Source organism: Moschus berezovskii, chromosome 12 (genome assembly GCF_049115385.1).
Source record: "Moschus berezovskii isolate FMDL1 chromosome 12, NW_MosBer_1.0, whole genome shotgun sequence".
In the NCBI taxonomy this organism is placed as follows: Eukaryota; Metazoa; Chordata; class Mammalia; order Artiodactyla; family Moschidae; genus Moschus; species Moschus berezovskii.
In genome coordinates, this window is record NC_142471.1 from 4,519,756 (window position 1) to 4,541,769 (window position 22,014).

At 46.5% G+C, this 22,014-nt stretch overlaps 1 protein-coding gene across 2 annotated transcripts in view; it reads left to right on the top strand.

The window, feature by feature from the left end:
• The window catches only part of DISC1 (DISC1 scaffold protein), a 407,183-nt gene that overhangs the window by 86,635 nt on the left and 298,534 nt on the right, over nucleotides 1-22,014 (top strand). For both annotated transcript variants that reach the window (XM_088841835.1, XM_055425806.2), the window contains exon 3: nucleotides 4,983-5,052. In XM_088841835.1, the coding sequence (XP_088697961.1) occupies nucleotides 4,983-5,052 (70 nt within the window). The remainder of the gene's footprint in view (nucleotides 1-4,982; nucleotides 5,053-22,014) is intronic.

Genomic DNA, 22,014 nt, shown 5'->3' on the forward strand with positions numbered 1-22,014 from the left:
TCACAAAGAGCCAGATACAACTGAAGCCACTTAGCACACACAGACAGCATCTTTACACTGAAACACACATAAAACAAGGTTATATATTGATCAGTTGACAAAAATATTGTGACCTAACCCTGTTTTCCCCCTGGAAACAGTGGTTCAATATTTGCTAACTGAGCTTTCCCAGCAATTCTATGGACTGTAATGACCACATATGAGAATCGACTGTGTATTTTATGCTGTTTAGAAATAGCCACCTGAGGATATTACCAGTGGTTGGGAAAAGACACTTGTTCCTTTGAAGAAGAGCTATGACAAACCTAGATAGCATATTAAAAGCAGAGACATTACTGACAAAGGTCCGTCTATTCAAAGCAATAGTTTTTCCAGTAGTCATGTGTGGATGTGAGAGTTGGGCTATAAAGAAAGCTGAGCACCTAAGAATTGATGCTTTTGGACTGTGGTGTTGGAGAAGACTCTTGAGAGTCCCTTGGACTGCAAGGAGATCCAACCAGTCCATCCTAAGGGAAATCAGTCCTGAATACTCATTGGAAGGACTGATGGTGAAGCTGAAGCTTCAATACTTTGGCCACCTGATGCGAAGAACTGACTCACTGGAAAAGACCCTGATGCTGGGAAAGATTGAAGGCAGGGGGAGAAGGGAACGACAGAGGATGAGATGGTTGGATGGCATCACGGCCTCAGTGGACATGAGTTTGAGTAGGCTCCAGGAGTTGGTGATGGACAGGGAAGCGTGGCATGCTACAGTCCATGGGGTTGCAGAGTTGGACATGACTGAGCAGCTGAACTGAACTGAACTGAGAAAATTGTGGTGAAAGAAAATGCTAGCTGGGGTGCAGAGGAGGGAAGTAAGTGGGAGGACCCTGAGTGCTAGGTCCCACCTGAGTTATGGAGCTGGAGGAAAAGGAGACAAAGGGCCTGCCTCACCTGGGTGGATAAGACGTGCCCATTCGTGGCTGTGCTTCCAGCCAAGATGGACACTCAGACATATCGCAGGGCAGCAACTCAGGGTGCCACAGGGATAGCTGGATGAGGGAGTAAAATGAGGTGGGTGCTGGCTGCACATTTTTCTTTGACCTTCTTTCCTGTGGTTCTTTTACATCAACTCATGGTGGTGGTGATGCTGTGACTTCACTTGGCAGTTGAGCTGGCCACTCAGCCTGTCTTCCATCCCTACTATTTAAGACCAAGTTCCTGGTAAAATATGCACTTGTCATGCGCATCAGCTCAAGGATAAATGTGATTGGTCGTTCATTCATTCTGTCACTAACTTGGAAATCACATGCCTACTGCTAAGAGTACACCACCTCATGATTGGCTTGGAGACGGTGTTGGTTGGAGTAGGTTAGTAACAGACAGCAGTGCAGTATGAGAGGCTTCACAGAACACAGCTGTGTTTCTAGCCTACAAGCCATGTTCCACAGGGGTGGCTGGGGCACTGCTCCAGCCCTGAGCGCACAGCCCCCACAGTCCCTGAGACGAGGGGGAGAAGGCTGAGGGATCCACAAGAGCACTACAGAGCACAAGCCACCTCTGTCTCTTCCCCGTGAAGCAGGACAAGGCAGGGAGGGAAGTGTGATCCCTCCATGAGCCCAGAGCAGCAAAGAACCAAATCAGGGTGAGTGCCGTCATTTTCTACATGGATACAAAGACGCTCTTGCCCTCTAGATGCTCTAGGTTGGATGGAGAGCACAGACACCACACTGCACCACCCACACCACACAATAACACACCACACCACACCACATAATACCACACCACACCACACAACACCACACCACATGACACCACACCACACCACACCACACGATACCACACCACATCACAACACACCACACGATACCACACCACACAATACCATACCACACCACACCACACCACGCAATACCACATGACACCATACCACACCACCCACACCACACCATACCACACGATACCACACCAAACCACATGATACCATACCACACCACATGACATGACTCCATATCATACCACACCACACCACATCACATGACACAACACCACACCACACAATACCAAACCACACCACATGACATGACACCACACCACATGATACCACACCACAACACACCACACCACACAATACCACACCACACCACATGACATGACACCACATCACACCACACCACACAACACCACACCACATGACATGACACCACACCACACCACGCCATACAACACAACACATGACATGACACCATATCACACCACAGCACATGACACCACACCATACCACATGATACCACACCACACCACACAACACCACACCATGTGACATGACTCCATATCACACCACACCATACCACATCACATGACACAACACCACACCATACCACACCACACCACACAATACCACACCATACCACATGACACCACACCACACCACACCACACCACACCACACCATACCACATGACATGACTCCACATCATACCACACCACACCACATCACAACACACCACACGATACCACATCACACCAGATGACATGACTCCACATCATACCACACCACACCACATCACAACATACCACATGACACAACACCACACCACACAACACTATACCACATGACATGACACCACACCACACCACACAACACCACACCACATGACAACACACCACACCACACCACACAACACATCACATGACATGACACCACATCATACCACAGCACATGACACCACACCACACCACAACACACCCCACACATGACTCCACAACACACCACACCACACCACACCACATGACATGACACCACATCACACCATACCACATGGCACCACACCACAGCACATGACACAACAATAGCTGTTGCCTGGTGTGATAGAAACTAAGAAAACTTGCACCTCCATCCCCCTGTGGCTCACACCAAAAACTTGGCATCCTCCTGGCTTTGTCATCCCAGCCCGGGATCTATTGGTAAATCCTGGTGGTTCTGTCTTCCACCAACTGTCTTCTGAGTATGTCCACAATCACATCACTTCTCCCCATCTTCACTGCTCCTGCTAGAATCCAGGCTACCGCCATCTCCTTCCTGGGTTATTTCCATGCCCTCCTCCCTGGCCGCCTGACTTCTGCCCTTACCCACAGCTGTCAGGAGGAAACATCAGACATGTATTGAATCATGAATTCTGTTACCCAAAGTCCTCCAGTAGCTTCCCAAGCCCTCCAGAGTGAAATCAGAACTTTCACCCATGCAGCATGTGGGATCTTAGATATCTGACCAGGAATCGAACCTGTGCCCTTGACAGTGGAAGGCTAAGTCTTAACCACTGGACTGCCAGAGAAGTCCTGGAAACCAGAACTCTTAAATGTCTTCACCCCTGTTCCTCATGGCCTTTCTGGCCTCCTGTGCCACGGTTTCCCCCTTTGACTGAGACTCTTCAGGCATGGCTGACTCCTGTTATCTCTATGGTGCCTGGGGAGTTGCTGCCTGTAGCCTCTGTGGCAGCTCTGCTTTCTGCTGGAACATGTGTCTCCCAGAGAGCCTCAGGGTCAGGATTCCCCAGGCAAGAATACTGGAGTGGGTTGCCATTTCCTTCTTCAGGGGATTTTCCTGACCCAGGAATCGAACCCATGTCTCCTGCACTGGCAGGCAGGTTCTTTACCACTGAGCCACCAGGGAAGCCCTACCACTCATATATCTTTGCTCAAATATCACTTCTCAATGAGATTTTACTTAAAATTGCAACCCAACTGTCTACCAGCCTTCCTGGCCCACCTTACCTGGTTCTGCTTTTTCCCTCTGTCCTAGCACTAATCCCTTTCTAAAGCCTTGTAAAGCTTACTTATTATGTTTATTTTCCTTTCTTACACAAAATTGATAAGGCTTTAGGGCTAAGAATTTTGTGCTGTATCTGCAACCCCTCAAACAGTGCCTGACACTTAAGAGTGAATATTGCGAAATGGTTCAGATCATGAGTAAGTACGAGCACAGGTGAGGCTGTCAACAGAGAGGCAGGGCATCTAACGTGGACTGGAGCGGGTGATGCCTGAAAGAGGTATGGAAGGAGAGGTAGGTGTAAGCTGGCAAAGGATTGCAGGAAGCTGGTTTCCAGGGAGCAAGATTAAATCCATTTATCAATGGGCCAAGAATGTCCCTTCAGAAAATCCCAGAGCTTCCTGTTGAGAAGAGAAATAATGACAAATGAATGTGTTGGTAATTCTTAGACAAGTGATGGGATCACTGAATCTCGTTCTCATGCTCAATTGCTAAGTCATGTCTGACTCTTTGTGACCCTTGTGGACTATAGCCCTCCAGCCTCCTCTGTCCATGGGATTCTCCAGGCATGAATACTGGAGTGAGTTGCCATTCCCTCCTCCAGGGGATCTTCTCGACCGAGGGATTGAACCCACATCTCCTGCAGCTCCTGCTTGGCAGGCAGATTCTTTACTGCTGCGCCACTGGGGAGACCATCCTTGAGTCGACATGTGAATTAAATAAGACAGTGCCCATTTCTATAATGGAAAGATCTTTAGGACTTCTTTGATAAAGTCTTTTTCATTCTCACCCAGCCCTCAGGATGGCCTGCTGAGTTGAAGTTCATGGTTTTCTTTTCCTGGTTTCTCCTCTAATGTTGGTGTGTTTATTTTCATAAATTTAATGTGATGCTTTTGAACAGAAAACATTTGGTCAGGTCAGGAAATTTGTATTCCTTTTTATTATGCATTTTTCACACAGATAAGGGTACAGTGTGATGTTTTTGTTTAAAAATGACATTCCAACTCTTTTTTGGGTTTTATGCTCAAATTACGCTTTTTCTTTATGTAACTTTTTTTGAAGAAATGAATGCATATGGCATTGGAAAAATGTACATTTGTGGTTCTTTTTATAAAGGAGAATAGTGTGATTCAGCTTCAAAATAGTTTCTAAGTGTTCTTAACTTTAACAAAATTAGTTTGTATGAACAAGATTGTAATTCAGTTTTCATTTTTTCCCCTTTCAAACCAACATAGGTAAAATCCTTAAGATTAAAGCTTCAGAAACTCCAAGATAAAGCGATTGAAGAAGATGATTATGATAAGGGTGAGTTTTGCCTTGTTTATTGATTCTTTCTTCTCTTCTCATAAAGCGCAATTTCACTTTCCCTCCTCACTCACCTGTATCCTCCATGGTGCAAATGAATTGTGTGATCTGTTACCTGATCATCTGCACTCAGTAACAGCTGACTATTTTACAGCACTGTTGTTTTCTGAATTTCAAAGCAGTTTGGGAGGAATAATCCTTTGGCTCATAAGTATAACCTTATTGATTTTCCAGAAGCACTCTGAGTACTTGCACAATAAGAGTTATATTAAGTCATCATCTACCTATCTAAGGTGTGATGTTGTTATTGTTGTTTAGTTGCTAAGTTGTGTCTGACTCTTCGCAATCCCATGGACTGTAGCCCACCAGGCTCCTCTGTCCATGGGATTCTCCAGGCAAGAATACTGGAGTGGGTTGCCATTCCCTCTCCAGAGGATCTTCCTGACCCAGGGACTGAACCCACATCTCCTGAATTGGCCAGTGGATTCTTTACCACTCAGCCACTCAGGGAAGCCCCAAGTTGTGATATAGCTATACTTTATTCACTCATCAAAAAATATTTGTTGAACACCTACTATGTGGCCAGCACTGTGGCAGGAATAGGAGAGTAAGAGAATACAGTTTCTGGCCTTGGGATGCCTGTGAGTCTGAGCCCTTGTGGAGCTTTCTGACTTCACATGCTTGGGGACCAGGTGTAGGAGTTGGGATGAGCTGAAGAGATGATGCCAGTCTTTGTGAGTGCTTGGATGTATTGAATTCCCATGTAGATGGCTTGAAATAGTCAAGCTGGAAAGAAGTCATGACATGAAGATGGAAGAGTTGATCAGAAGCCAAAAAAAAAAAAACCCAAACCAGAGTGAGGCACCCAAACAGGAGTCAGGCCAAAGTGGACAAGGGTGTCATGGCTGCCAAGTGGACACTGGGTTGACTATGTCAAAGAAAGGTTGCAGGTCTGGCTGGATTGGGAAGGATCTTAAGGACCTGGGTACCAATTGCAAGATCTCACACGCATTTTTGCTGGGTCTGGGGGATAAGAGAGGGCCTTAGAGGACTTCTTGTTCCACCAGGCACTCATGAACTAGAGAACTATGCTGGTGATAACCAAGCTTAGCACAGCGAGGATTGGCCTGGAGATATTTTAGATTTAAGGCTCCCCTGGAAGCTGGTTATCCTTGAGGCTTGGTCTTCAACCTCATGGGACCATATTCCGGTTTCCCAGAGGGTATGTCACCGACTGTTAGGAACTGGGTGCTACAGGAATGGGGCAAGTGACTCCCAAAAGGAGGATGCGAAGCCTGTTCTAGGAAACACATGGAGCAGAGCTGATGCTGTCTGGTGTCCTTGTTCACCACTGGCATTGGGAGGAAGGAGAGGAATTTGGGGATAGAGCGCTTTAAACTCTGCCACTCCACTTTGACAGCACATTTTGATTTCAGAATGATGCCTGGTGGAGGATGATGTAGATGAGAGAGGAGCAGATGAGCTATTCCCAGACCCAGGTGTCCCTGGGGGCTTTTGTCAGTGGGAGACCATTACACCGAGGTTTCGAGGCTCCCTGCTATGGCACAGATTTTATTTTCTCTTCCACGGGCCGTGCCTTGGTTCCTTTGACAACACAACTCTGTCTGTAACACACAAAGCTTCAGACACAGGTGAAAAACCACACCCTCTTTTTCTGGTCAAGGAAAACCTCAACTTTTCTGGATGCGGTGCTCTCAATGGGCTTCATTAAATGAAGGTCTCACTTCTTTAGTCCTTTTTCCAAATGTCTCTGAAACACCTCAGGGAAGAAGTTGAACAGGACACACCTCACAGGGAAGCTGAAGGAATAAAGGTGACTTTATTCAGTGTTTTCGCCTGTTTATTTTCCTTGTTTGTATGTCACTGTCCACCGAAGGAGATGTTTAGGGGTCGGCCAGCATTCTGTGTTTCCTCAAGCCTTCCAGGTGATTGAGGTTCGTGCTGATGCCTGAGAAAACATGGGTGCGGGACTTTCTTCCATGGAAAATCAGGCCTGTGGTACAGTGGCAGCTGACTGGAAGAGCCACCATTGCTTACGAGCCACCATCCTAGAGTCTGATCGCCTTGAAAGGAGATTTGAAATTGGCTCTATTTTCTAAGGGCTTCCTTGGTGGCTCAGTGGTAGAGAATATGCCTACAATGCAGGAAATGGGGCTTTGATCCCTGGGTCAGGAAGATGCCCTGGAGGAGGGTATGGCAACCCACTCTGTTATTCTTGCCTGGAGAATCCCATGGACAGAGGATAATGGCAGGCTACAGTCCATGGGGTTACACAGAGTTGGACATGACTGAAGCCACTTAGCTAGTGTGTGTTGTGTGTGTGGTTGTGAAGTACACTCAGTCGTGTCTGACTCTTTGTGACCCCATGGACAGTAACCCACCAGGCCCCTCTGTCCATGGGATTCTCTAGGCAAGAATACTGAAGCAGGTTGCCATCTTCTTCTCCAGAGGATCTTCCCAACCCAGGGATTGAACCCGGGTCTCCTCCGTTGCAGGCAGACCCTTTACCAACTGAGCCACCAGGAAAGACTGTGTGTATGTGTGTGTGTGTGTGTGCATGTGCGCAAGTTGTGTCTGACTCTTTGCTACCCTATGGGCTGCAGCCCGCCAGGCTCCTCTGTCCATGGGATTCTCCAGGCAAGAATACTGGATTGGATTGGGTTGTCAGGCCCTCCTCCAGGGGATCTTCCTGAACCAGGGATCAAACCCATCTCTCATGGTCTTCTGTATTGGCGGGTGGGCTCTTCCCTGGTGGCTCAGCTGGTAAAGAATCCGCCTGCAATGCAGGAAACCTGGGTTTGGTCCCTGGGTTGGGAAGATCCCCTGGAGAAGGGAAAGGCTACCCACTCCAGTATTCTGGCCTGGAGAATTCTATGGAATTCCATGGATTCCATGGAATCGCAAAGAGTCAGACACGACTGAGCGACTTTTACTTTCACTTTTCTTTACCAATAGCGCCACCTGGGAAGTCCTTAGCACATAGCATCTGAAATGGGTCTCTGCAGGGCTCAGAGCATGGACTGGCACGCAGCAGGTGATGAATAAGTTGTCATATGCTACTTGCCATTCAGAAAACTAAGATCATGACATCTGGTCCCATCACTTCATGGCAAATAGATGGGGAAACTGTGGAAACAGTGACAGACTTTATTTTTTTGGGCTCCAAAATTGCTGCAGATGGTGACTGCAGGCATGAAATTGAAAGACACTTGCTCCTTGAAAGAAAAGTTATGTCCAACCTAGACAGCATATTAAAAAGCAGAGACATTATTTTGCCAACAAAGGTCTGTCTAGTCAAAGCTATGGTTTTTCCAGTAGTCATGTATGGATGTGAGAGTTGGACTGTAAAGAAAGCTGAGCGCCGAAGAATTGATGCTTTTGAACTGTGGTGCTGGAGAAGACTCTTGAGAGTCCCTTGAACTGCAAGGAGATCCAACCAGTCCATCCTAAAGGAGATCAGTCCTGGGTGTTCATTGGAAGGACTGATATTGAAGCTGAAAGTCCAATACTTTGGCCACCAGCTGACTCACTGGAAAAGACCCTGATACTGGGAAAGATTGAGGGCAGGAGGAGAAGGGGATGACAGAGGATGAGATGGTTGGATGGCATCACCGACTCAATGGACGTGGGTTTGAGTAAACTCTGGGAATTGGTGATGGACAGGGAGGCCTGGTGAGTTGCAGTCCATGGGGTCGCAAAGAGTCATACATGACTGAGCGACTGAATTGAACTGAGTTGAACTGAACTGAAACTAATTGCTGAGTAATTAGGAAAATTGAGGTGGAGAGTTTGTGGTCATGAAATGTGTTGACATAAGAGCTGAATAAAGCTTCCTTTCTCATCTATGATAGTTTATCCAGAGTTACTAATAAACATTTTCAGAGTTGCTGAGATGTCCTTGCCACTGCGTGTTTAGTCTCGGTGTGGGCTGTCTCCTTGTTCTGAGAGGTGCAGCTCTGCAGCTGTGCTTTGTCTCTAGGGAATGGGTCTGCTGATGTCCACAAGTTTTGCCAGGAGCACGTAGAGAGTTACCTTATCCACCTTGCTTTTGTTTTGTATTTTTGCTTTTCTTTCTTTCTAGTTTCACTTGTAAAAACAACTTTGTGTTCCAGAGAAATGAGCCATGAGCACAGAATAGGAAGCTCCATGTTTTGTTATCTCATTAATGTGCTGACAGATTTACCTGCAAATGCCCAGTGAGGAACTTTCTCAGATCTCTAATGACATGTCTCCCTTGCTAGGGAAGGAGGGTTACTATATCCTCATGTTCTTGCAGAAAGCTGGGAGGACTGAGGTGAAAAAGATGTTGCTATTTGGTATTTTCTTGGGGTCTCTCTCCTAGAGACTCCAAGTGCTCCTTGGTTTCCTTACTTGACCGCTTGTCCCACGTCAGCTGAGGGGCAAGGCTGAGACTTGGGAGTCCCCTGGGGGAGACCCTGCCATCCAGGGACTGGGGGTGAGAGGCCCGGCTCTGCGATGTGCTGGGAGGGAGAAAAGGAGAGTGTGGGCCACGGTGTTCCACATGGTTACTGTCCCCTGTGTGGATTTGCAGCCTCTAACATCCCCTGGCCACGTGTGTCCACTGGTGACCACGCCACACACGCACGAGGAGGCTGTGAGGCGGTGACTTCAGCTCCTCAGTGGCCCGCATCGCTGCGCCATGGAGCACTCTGGCTTTCCTGCCTGCCTCGACTTTCTTTCTTGGAGTGGAGAGTGGCCAGCACTGAATTCCTTTCTCTCTCCTTGTGTCCCAACCAGTAGTCATTGTGACAAAATTCTAGCGCAATAAAATGTGAGGCATTCAGAGAAAGATGATCCAAGCAGAGGCCAAACATGAAACCATGAAAATGGCCGGCTCTTGTCTAAACTGCCATCATCTTCTTTTTTCCTGAATTCTTTCCTTAGCACGCTTTCTCCGTCTACAGTCGCTCCTTGGTGACAGGGTGTAAATCATGCAAGTTGACACACATTTCTTTCCCGGGGCCCACTCTAAACAGCCACCCATCGCTTCTGGAATCTGATGCGTTCTTGTCTTGGAACTACGAATGTGACTGAGCACGGTGAAAACCCACGGGTTCCTTTTCACTGCATTTCATTTGAGCCTAGAAAGCAAAAAACAAGACTGCGTAGAATCTGGTCACTTTTATATCCACAGGACAGCAGAGTCAATGGGAGGTGGACCCCATTCTGGCTACCCCAGAACAAAAATGTGGTTCTTGGCAGCCTGTACTGTTTCATGTTCTGACTTGGAAAGAGCTACATTGAACCCCAGGGCTTCTCAAGAGATGCAGGTTTTCCCTGGGTTGGGACGATCCCCTGGAAGAGGGCATGGCAGTCCACTCCAGTATTCTTGCTGGAGAATCCCATGGACAGAGACTGGTGGGCTACAGTCCACAGGGTCACACAGAGTCACATGACTGAAGCAACTTAGCCTGCACCCTGAACCCCAACGTGAATGTGGGTGCAGCTTCTGTCCACACCCTTGCCTCCTCTCCCTGCATCCCCATCTGGAAACATCATCCTTCTGGCCCATAATGCAGACGGCTCGCCCCCTGTGGCCCCTGAGTGTCTCCCCTGGTCCTGGGATAGTGAGGCTTCCATTAAAAAGCACAAAAACAGAAGCTCAAATCGCAAGTAGGTGTTACTCGACTGACCGCATCCTTGTGTGCTTTGAGCTCAGCTGCTCAGTTGTGTCCAACTCTTTGTGACCCCATGCCGGCCAAGCTCCTCTGTCCATGGAACTTTTTAGGCAAGATCACTGGAGCAGGATGCCATTTCCTCCTTCAAGGGATCTTCCTGACCAAGGGATTGAACCCACATCTCATGAGTCTCATGTATTGGCAGGCGGATTCTTTATGGCTGAGCCATCAGGAGACTGCATCCTTTGCACTCGTGAAAAATGCCAGCGCACGAACCAGCCAAGTCACCCTCAGCTGGGATCTTGGCCAGTTCACAGGAGGCATTGTCACCACCCCCTTTCCTGGGCGAGGCCCTGGGTGCTGCTCAGAGAGGACCAGCATGTGCCCTGACCTGGTAGGATCCAGAGCATCTTGCATCCCAATGTGGAAAACAGCTTTGTAGCAGTTGTGGGGGACAAAACCCAGCTAGGAAGGTTGTGGATTCTGGCAACTCATGTATATGACCACTGCGGGAGGAGCGAATGAGGGCTCCATGCTGGGGATGCATCAGGAAAATGGTCCATGATCTTATCTGAAAACATGAGGCTGTTAGGAAATGAGCATTTGCATTGATTCAATGTTAATCTTTAGCATCATTCTCACAAGAGTGGAACCTCCTGTGTCTGCCTCCTATTTTAGGTAAAAACCGAAAGATTGGGAGATAGTGATGCATATAGACAAACGCTGCAGAAAAAGAATGCATGTAAAATGCCGTTTACTTCTCTTGATGACATTGTCTTGGGTTCTTTTCCTGTTTATAGGAGAGTTTCTGATTCTGTGGAGCAAGGGCAGAGATCTCAGCTGAAGGCGGCTTTCAGCACCACTGTTTGTGTTTGCAGGTTTGAGTGCTGGCATTTTCAGTGTGCTGAGGGTACAGTCAGCTATGTAACACCTGCTTAGGACTGGATCTTTGTGCACAGACCTGGAGGGTTTGTCTGCATAGGATATACATCCCTTTCATTTGTAGCAGATTGGAACATATATTTCAGCATGATGCCTTTTCTTCCCCATGTTCCAGCTGGGTGTCTTGGTGTTAAGTGTGGAATATTAACCTCCCGCCCCCACCGTCACTCTGGGAGTAGAAGCTCAGGGGAGTGAATGTCCCTCTTCATGGCCACGGCACAGGTTCCCAGGTGGCTTCTGCTTTGCTTCCCTGGTTGTGAGGAAATTGGTCTGCCCTTCAAGGACCACATGAGGTGTGGCCACAGCCATTACTCATGATGGAAACTGACAGCTCCAAGGTTTTATATGCTTCTGAGTACAAAACACCAAGACAAGCAAAGAAAATCTTTTTTCCCCCAGCTCTTCTCCCTGATTAATTGGAACTATTCACACTTTCCTATCGGCTGAACTGCAGCACTTTTTATTTTATATTTTGGGTCAGTAGGTCTTTTAAAAAAATATTGATTTTGATTGAAGGATAATTACTTTACAATATTGTGACCGTTTTTGCCATCCATTGACCCGAGTCAGCCATGGGTACACGTATGTCCCCCCATCCTGAACGCCCCCACCTCCCTCCCCACCCCATCCCTCTGGGTTGTCCCAGAGCACTGACTGTGAGTGCCCGGCTTCATCCATCAAACTTGCACTGGTCATATGTTTCACGTGTGATAATATACATGTTTCAATGCTGTTCTCTCAAAACATCCCACCCTCGCCTCCTCCCACAGAGTCAGTCCGAAAGTCTGTTCTTTGCATCTGTGTCTCTTTTGCTGTCCTGCACGTAGGATCGTCATTACCGTCTTTCTAAATTCTCTATATGTGTAATATACAGTATTTGTGTTTCTCTTTCTGACTTACTTCACTCTGTATAACAGGCTCCAGTTTCATCCACCTCGTTAGAACTGACTGAAATGTGTCCCTTTTATGCTGCTGCTGCTGCTGCTGCTAAGTCGCTTCAGTCGTGTCCGACTCTGTGCGACCCCATAGACGGAAGCCCACCAGGCTCCCCCGTCCCTGGGATTCTCCAGGCAAGAACACTGGAGTGGGTTGCCATTTCCTTCTCCAATGTGTGAAAGTGAAAAGTGAAAGTGAAGTCGCTCAGTCGTGTCCAACCCCCAGCGACCCCACGGACTGCAGCCCACCAGGCTTCTCCATCCATGGGATTTTCTAGGCAAGAGTACTGGAGTGGCTTGCCATTGCCTTCTCCGGTCCCTTTTATAGCCGAGTAATATTCCTTTGTGTATATGTACCACAGCTTACTTATCCATTAAGCTGCTGATGGATATCTAGATTGCGTCCATGTCCTAGCTATTGTAAATAGTGCAGCACTTTTTAAGCTGGTATTAGTAGGTAGCTGTGTAGTAACAGTACCAGTAAACATGTTGCGATCTCTTTCTGTGTATCTGCCTGAGACTCACCCCCCTGGATAGGCATTCCAGACTTTAGAAATGTCAACAACTTTACCTTTTCAAGTGAAATAGAAATTTCAGTTGTTTTCAAGGGGCATTTTCCCTCTGTCTGCAGACTGTGAAGTAGCAAACACACCTAGAAGGGGTGTGTCCTTGACCAGGGTCAAAAGCCTGAACAGGACTGAGTCTTCCCACTACCATCATTTCAGGTCCAACCTATCTCTGTTTTAAGCACAAATAGTTGACTTTCCTTTAATAGGAGGAATGTGCTAATTACTCAGGCTGCTATAGCAAAGCACTATAAGACCGGGTGGCTTAAACAAGAGACATTTATTTCTCGTAGTTCTGGAGGCTGGAAGTCCAAGATCAAGGTGTCGGCAGGGTTAGTTCCTTCTGAGACCGCTCTCCTTGGTGTGTGGACGGCTGTCTTCTGCCTGTGTCCTCACATGGTCTCTGTCTGTGTGTGTCTGTGTCCTAATCTTTCTCTTAGAAGAACGCCAATCTTGTTGGATTAAGGTGCACCCTAAGGACTTCTTTTTATGTCAGAAGTCTTTAAAGACTCTGTCTCTAAATACAGCCACATTCTGAAGTCTTGGAGGATAGGATCTTGGAAGTACAATTAAATCCATAATGAGAGGCCTAATGGACTCAGAGCAGAGCTGAGTACTAAACATATCCAGGAATTTGCACAAAGGTGGCTATTTGTTTGACCATTGTGTGGTCATATGTAGACATTTGATAGAAAAGTTAAAAAAAAAAGCAAACTTTTGTGACTTTGAGTAAGTGGGTTGACTACTCCTTTCCCTGTCCACAAATGAACCTGGCTGTCACTGGCATCTTGTTTTGTCCAAAATGCCACAGTGAGGAGCAGAGCCTGGCTCTTAAGCTAGTACATCATACCGTACCTCACTCTTTCATATGAACAGCTATTTAATGAATATTCGTCAGGTTTGCCGGGCTGCGGTAAACCAACACACGTGTGAGAGGTGACCTCCCCTCAAGGAATGTTTTCCCTGAGCTTATTTGGGGTAAGCAATGATTATACAAGTAGGTGAAATTTCAGGTAACATTAGAATTGATTTTTTTTTTTGCACGAGGACTGTCTGCTTTCAAGAGGAAGAGAACCAACTTTAAGGAAAGAGGGCTTACTGGTGGGTGTCTGGGGCCAGGGGGTCACAGGATCGGGACCCTCACGTTTCTGTCAGTAGGTTGACTTGTCCTTTCACACCGCTTGTTTCCCCTGGTTGTTGTTGCAGTAGGCTGAAACTCGGATGCTCTAAAATAACACGAGCGAGCGTGCGTGCTCGGCCACGTCCATCTCCTTTGCAACCCCGTGGACCTTTTGAAACCCTGCCAGGCTCCGCTGTCCATGGAAATTTCCAGGCAAGAATACTGGAATGGGTTGCCAGTTCCTCATCCAGGGGATCTTCCCAACCCAGGGATCGACCCCGCATCTCCTGCAGGCAGGTTCTTTATCACTGAGCCACCTGGGAAGCCCTCCTATAAAAGGGAGGCACATCTTACTCCCTGGAATTTGTGCACTGAACAGTGGTTAAAATGGCACATTTTGTTATGTGTGTTATATATATATATACATGCATGCTAAGTGGTTTCAGCTCTGTGCAACTCTGTGATCCTATGGACTATAGCCTGCCAGACTCTGTCTGTCCATGGAATTCTCCAGGCAAGAATACTGGAGTGGGATGCCATACCTTCTGCAATTTTAAAAAAAAGTAATGTAATGCACCAAAACTAGTTGAATTGTACACTTTAAATAGGTGAATTGTATGCTAAAGCTGAAACTGCAATACTTTGGCCACCTCATGCGAAGAGTTGACTCACTGGAAAAGACTCTGATGCTGGGAAAGGTTGGGGGCGGGAGGAGAAGGGGATGACAGAGAATGAGATGGCTGGATGGCATCACCGACTCTGTGGACATGTGTTTGAGTGAACTCCAGGAGTTGGTGATGGACAGGGAGGCCTGGTGTGCTGTGATTCATGGGGTCGTGGAGAGTCGGATACGACTGAGTGACTGAACTGAACTGAACTGAACTGATGCTATGTAGATCACACTCAATAAAACTGTTTGAGAGAAATGGTGACAAAACTTACATTGCTCATGAACCTACAGCTGGTCAGGGCAAAATGAATAGAGCTCATCTCTGCTCCAGGCATTCACTGGGCAGTTTGAAGGCTGGAGGTGGGGACCATGCTCAGTCACGTGTCTGGTGGTTGGTGCTGTCTGCTGGTGCCTGACTGGGGCCATGGCTGGAGCACTAGTCTGTGGCCTTTCCATGTGACTGCTTGGCTTCCTATATGGTGATGGCATTCTGAGGGAGAGATAAAGGCAAAAGCAATCACTTATTAGGGATTAACCTTGGAAGTCAGGTCGTGGTCCTACTGCTACTATGGCTGCATTCTATTCCTTAAAAGTAGGTCACCAAGTGTGACCCCTTCTCCAGCACAGAGTCATTAGACTCCATCTGTTGATGGGAGGAAGGTCTAAAGAATTTGCGGGCATCTTGTTAAACCACAGCAGACTGCCCTCTCTTCTCAGATGCTTTCACATTCTCTCCATGTGCAAAACGTACTCATTCCCTCTCAAGACCCCTTAAAGCTCTTGCATGTTAAGGCATCAGGCTCAGACTTGATGTCCCCATTTCCAGGTATAACTCAGAGGCAGGTGCCGATGAGGCTCCTCAGGGGTGACTTCTTGAACTCAGCTTCTGGGTTACGGTTTCTCTGGATGATCTGAACACCTGCACACTAATGAGATAGGCTGTTGGTTGGTTTTAGTCGCTAAGTCGTGTCCGACTCTTGCGACCCCATGGACTGTTGCCTACAAGCCTTCTCTGCCCATTGGATTTCCCCGGCAAGAATACTGGAGTGAGTTGCCATTTCCTTCTCCAGGGGATCTTCCCAACCCACGAATCGAACCTGAGTCTCCTGTGTTGCAGGAAGATTCTTTACCAACTGAACTGTGAGGGAATCAACCCCTACAAACCCAACCTGTGATGGTGGGATGGATAGGGTAACTGCTAAAGATGTTTGTTCAAAAGGGGTAGGTGGGAGGCCTGTGGCAGCCACTGGTGCTGAGCGATTCTGAAGGCCACTCGTTCTCTGGTCCTTGATTAAGATTTAGCCCTACTGCCTAGAGATTATTTTCTGCATCTCTGACCTCTGGACTCTTGGTTCTACACTCTGGATCGCGGTTCCTTTTCCATAAGAAATAATCTGAGCGTGTAGCCTGCTTCCCACTCATACAGGTTTGGGGATCCAAATGCCTTTGTTTCATCTTGTACTTTCTCTTTAATTTTCCAACTTGGCATAATTCTTTTTGAAACGTTTTGGGTTTTGTATGAATCCATTTATAATCTGCTCCATTAGACAAAAACTATCTCCACAAGTCTCTTCAAGAGAAGCCTCTTTTCTCAGGCTTCCTGTAAGGCTTGGAGGGGCAAGGGTTAACACTTCTCAGAGTCTGAAGGGGCTGTTCGACTGTTTGAAAGGGTCGGTGATGACCCTTAAACCTTTCTGGGATCTTAAAAAGGGCTTTACAGTATATAGCCTTGGCCGCATCTTTTGACCATATTTTCCTGACAGCACTCTGAATTTGATTCTTTTCCTGGAAGCTGTTTCTTAATCTTAGCATCATTTGTTATCTGGAGAGGCTAGGAATAAGAAATAGTTTGAATTTCAAGCCCTATACGTCCTGGTTCCTTTATGGTGACAGTTATTTCTTTGGCTTATTCTCCTTTCTTACATTATACTATGGGGATAGAGAAGCATGCAGGTAGTCCCTTGGAAGTTTGCCTTCAAAATCTAGAAGTTGAAAGTTTTCAAATAAAAATGTTGCTAAACAGCCTTCCAGCTTCCAGTAACATTTTTCTTTCTTTACTTCCTTACCAATAGCCTCTTCCAGATCAATCGTACTTCTCTTCAGGCCTCTTCCAACTTCCATGCAGCTCTGCAGCCCCAGATCTGTGACCGCGTGTTTGATTCTTTGTTATGGCAGCACCAATATGGCACCAAAATCTGTTCCTGGTTACCTGCTGCCGTGTAACGAACAACTCCAAGTTTAGTGGCTTATCAAACTAACAACAATTATTATGCTAAAAAATTCTATAACTGGGGAAATCTCAGTGGAGAGAGCCCTTCTTCGCTCCATTTGGCGTTAACTGGGACATGTGATGCTCGATTTGACATTGGGCAGTGGTGCTGGCTGTAAACTGGGTCTCATCAGGGTCTGTAGCTCGTGTGGCTGCTTGAATTACTCACAGTGTGATGTTTAACGTAGTGGGGAGAGAGAAGGGGCACTGGAAGAGAGGCAGAGAGGAAGCTGAAGGGAGTTCTGTCATCTTTAAAAGAATTTTTTTAATTGAAGTATAATTGATTTTCAATGCTGTGTTACTTTGCTGCGTACAGCAAAGTGATTCAGTTATATATTTATATATATTCTTTTTCAGATTCTTTTCCATTTTAGGTTATTGTAAGGCATTAAGTACAGTTTCCTGTGCTGTGCACTAGATCATTCTTGTTTATTTTATATATAGTAGTGTATATCCATTAATCTCAAACTCCTAATTTATCCCTCACCCCACATTTCCCCTTTGGTAACTGTAAGATTGTTTTTTTATGTCTGCAAGTCTGTCTCTGTTTTGTAAATAAGTTCATTTACAATGAGGTATCACCTCACACTGGTCAGAATGGCCATCACCAAAAAGTCTATGAATAATAAGTACTGGGGAGGGTGTGAAGATAAGGAACCTCCCTTCTTGGCTCCAGTATGAAAGCTTTCATGGAGAGCTTGCGTCAGGTGATGACTTTTGGGGGACCAATTACTGCAGCTAGAGGTACGGCAGGTAGACAAGTATGTTTACTTGTGTCTGTGATGAGGTGAGATTGTCTATTGTGGGAAGAATGATAAATAATCCACCAGGACCTACTGTACAGCACAGGGAACTCTACTCAACACTCTGTAAGAAGCAATGTCGGAAAAGAATCAAAAAAAGAATGGATACATGGATATGCATAACTGAGTCACTTTGCTGTCTAGCAGAAACTAACACAACATTGCAACTCAACTATGCTCCAACATAAAATAAAAATTAAATTAAAAAAAGAACGAGAGCAACATGTGAATTTCAAAATGACGGATGTTAACAACATTCACGAAGATTAGGATGAAAACACTCTCCAGAGTCCATTCATTTAGGTGTCCCAGCACCGCCGGATGGTGGGGAGTGTGGTGGATTACACACAGTCCCTCCCCAAACCTGCTGTCACAGATTGGATTGAAAATTGCCTCTTACTAGAGATTTTCCAGAGACTTTTGTCCTAGTCCTCCCAAGGAAGCAAGGTAATCTTTGATTTGTCTCTGACTGTGGTAGGGTCTCGGGCGGCTTTGTGAGTTCATCTCATAAGGTCAGTCCATCAGCAGGTTATTATATGCATATATATAATGTGGTGCCAATCGGCCCACATCTCCTGTCACTGAATTGAAGGATGGTTGAACTCAATTGGCAGAATCAACTCTTCTCTTTATACATGGAGTGACAATTAGAAATAATTTACTCTTATTCAACCTGGGGTAGTCTGTAGTTAAAAACACCTTCAGGAGCTGCGAAAAATTTGCCCAGTGTTTATTTACATATTTAGTTTTAATTCTGTATATTTTCAGTTGAGGTGTAATTTACCTACAAGGAGCTGTGGAGTGTCTAGTAACCAGCTCAGCATGTAGAGTGCACACTCCCAGGATTGGGCGAGGCGACCCAGGGTCAGTGTGACAGTGCCCTTTCGTCCTGTCATCTGTCCTTGGACACCGGTTCGCTCCTGGATAAATGGGGTAATACTCCCTGTGCTGCCGTGTGGCTGGAAGGCTAACCGTGGTAATGGTGTGCGTGAGGGGCCTGGTGCGCAGATACCGATGGATTGCCTGTTCTCCTTTCCCTGCCCACCCCTCACCCTCATCCCACATCCCTGGGCACCACAGGTTAGAAAACGCAGTGCAGGGTGGGGCTGCTTCTGAATCATCTCTTTGCCAGCAGTTAGCATCAGCAGCAGGCAGAAAATAAGATAGAACGGTTTGGCTTCTTATTTTCTATTTGGCAATAAGCAGCTTATTTGCACATAACCTGATTTCTTTCAAGCTGCAAAATTTTGGAAATGAGGTAAAGCAATATATACTAAAACATGCAGATTATAATGAGGCATTTAGAGTCTGACTGCTCTTCACATTTTCCTGGAAAACTACTTTTCTTCTCTGCAGTCTAAATTTTGTGACCTTGAGTCTCTTGTTCTCTGCCTCATTCTCTGTTGTATGACATTGGATGACATTGAGAAAATGAAGTTGAAAGACTGCTTGGCCTTGAAAGAATTAGTTTCCCTGGTTTGAGGGTAGTTGGAAAAAGCTTGAAAAAGGAAGAAAATGAGACATAAATGGAGGGCTAAAGACAAGGACAAAGACGAGATTGACGAGAGACTGGTCCTCTGGTCTGGTCATTTTTCTGTGGGTCTCTGCTGTCTTGTGACCTGTACCCCTGTGTGCGGAGATAGTGAAGATGCAGGTCCAAGATGATGACCTAATCCATTTAATATGCTCACTTATGGGCATGGCGTCCATTTCTTCCGCATAACGGCAATGGTACAGTGCCCCCGCTCCTTCATGGGGCTTCTTGCATGGGGTCATGTGTCACTGGACAGATACTCTTTTTTTTTTTTGATAAACTGTCCAGACACTTAATTAAATCTTGCATCCCCTCTAATAAAAAAATTGACAGTAAGCATACCAGTAGCATATTGGAGATGACAGAGACACACCAGGGGAAAATGACTGGCTGTTCCCTTCGGTTTTCACAAGCTCTGCGGACATCGTCTGCTGCTGTCTCTGCCCATGGCTCCAGCTCCCAAATCCACGAGGACTAGAATCATGGTGTGAATGCCTCAGCTGCTCTGGAGGCCTTGTCTTTGGAAGACTAATTATAACCCACTTAAGAAAAGTTATCTAGGAAAATTTGCATGCGTTTTCTGTAAGATTTGGACACAGAAACCTTTATGGTATATAAATGCTTGGAGATTCACCCAGCCCTTCAGTTGGATGGAGGCAGATGGCCTGGAGAAGGAAAGGCTGTTTGTGGGTGGAAAGTTATGGAAAGAGTTGTTCACCTCTGCTTCGATGGTGGTTGCTGGTCAAAACAATCTGGAGTCTTGACAAGGTTTTAAGCAGCTCTCACTGCTGCCTCTGCCTGACTGAGTCATTGGTGTGGGTCCTGCATTGGCCTTTTGGCCCTGTTTGTCAAGCAGGAAAGGCAGACCAAGTGAATCACGGCGCAAGGCATCATTTGGAACAAGAACTGAGCGGGGTTGTAAAGTTAATCAGCGAGGAGAGAGACGACCTCAGCCGTCCAGTCTCCAAGCCCAGAAACAGCCGCGTTCTGCTGTGTTCTCTCAGCACATTCATCAGATAATCCTGCCACCTCCCAGTTTCATCTGGCCACTCGTCCTAGCCTGAGAATTGTTTTCATTGTCCGTTTGTTTTCGGACGGTCAAATATCTCTGAAATAATAAGAAACTGGCCTGGAATTTGTGACATCGTCCCACTCCAATATGACTGTGTAGAATGTCCAGCCTAAGACCCAAAGACTGCACTTTTCCTGCCATCCCGCCCTGGCAGGACCAAGTCCTGGGCTCTGTTAGATCTCAACCCAGCGTCTGTGACCGCATTTCCTCCTGCACTGAATGGCAAGTCAGGCTAGAAAAAGTGGGAGTCGTGCTAGATTCTCACCTTTCCCTAGACATCGAGCCACTGCGTCTCTTGGATTTCGTCTCCTGGATATCTCTTTCTTCTGTCCTTAGATCAGGTTTTGCCTGGACTCGTGCACTAGTCTCTCCAGGGCCCCCCGCTTCCGTTCCCACTCTCCTCCAGTTTGGCTCTCACTACTGCCAGCTGCCCTTCTCCAGTACCTGGGGACACTTTCTCTTTCACCTCTGTCCATGATTAACATCCTCAGGATAAATGTTGAACTTGGTCTATAGCAACAGCTTCTCGCCCTGACCACTCTCTGGCCTGCTGATTCCATTTCTTGCCACTACTTTCCCCCCCATGTAACCCCCTCTCCAGTCCTTCATAGTCCCTGGAGGTGGCTGCCTTTTCCCATATGGTTCTTCGCCTCTGCCTGCACGCATTGCTCCCTTTTCCATCTTAGATCCTACCAGCCATCAAGACTTGGTTTCAGGGTCCCTTCTGCAGGTTTCCCTAGCCTCATATATAGCATGTGTTAATATGGCTGTTTGCTGTGGCCTTGGCTGGACTGTAAGCTTCCTTCTGGGAGAGGCAGACTCTCCCTAATTTCAGCCTTTGTCCTCCATGCCTAGCATTGTGCCTGGTCGAGGTAGACTCTCAAGGAATGGTTGTTGGATGAACAAATGGATGTTTAAGATACATCTGATCAATAAGTGATGATGATGATCTCTGTTATCATGTTGTTAATAGCTGATAATTCTACTAACAATTGAACCAGAAACTATTAGTGCCTTTCAGGTCACAAAGTCAAGTTCTGCCACTTACCAGCTGTATGAGCTTGGACAAATTACCTAATCCTTGCAAGCTGCGGTTTTCCCATCTGTGAAATGGGATAATAGAGCTGTTTGAGAACTAAATGAGATGGTGTAGACTAAATATATGTGTTATATATAACAATGAATGAATGTCGCTTACTACAATTAAAATCACCGTTAAATATTTAGATATTATGAGTCTATGTAGGTAATGTTTTAAACTTACTGTCTTTGTGTTTTTCTATTTAAAGTTGTTTGCAAACAAGATTTTGTCATAGTAGTAGCTGAAGTACCTTGGAGTGACAAATTTAATGGCTTCCTAGAGCAGAGAGAGGAGAAGGCACTGGCGACCC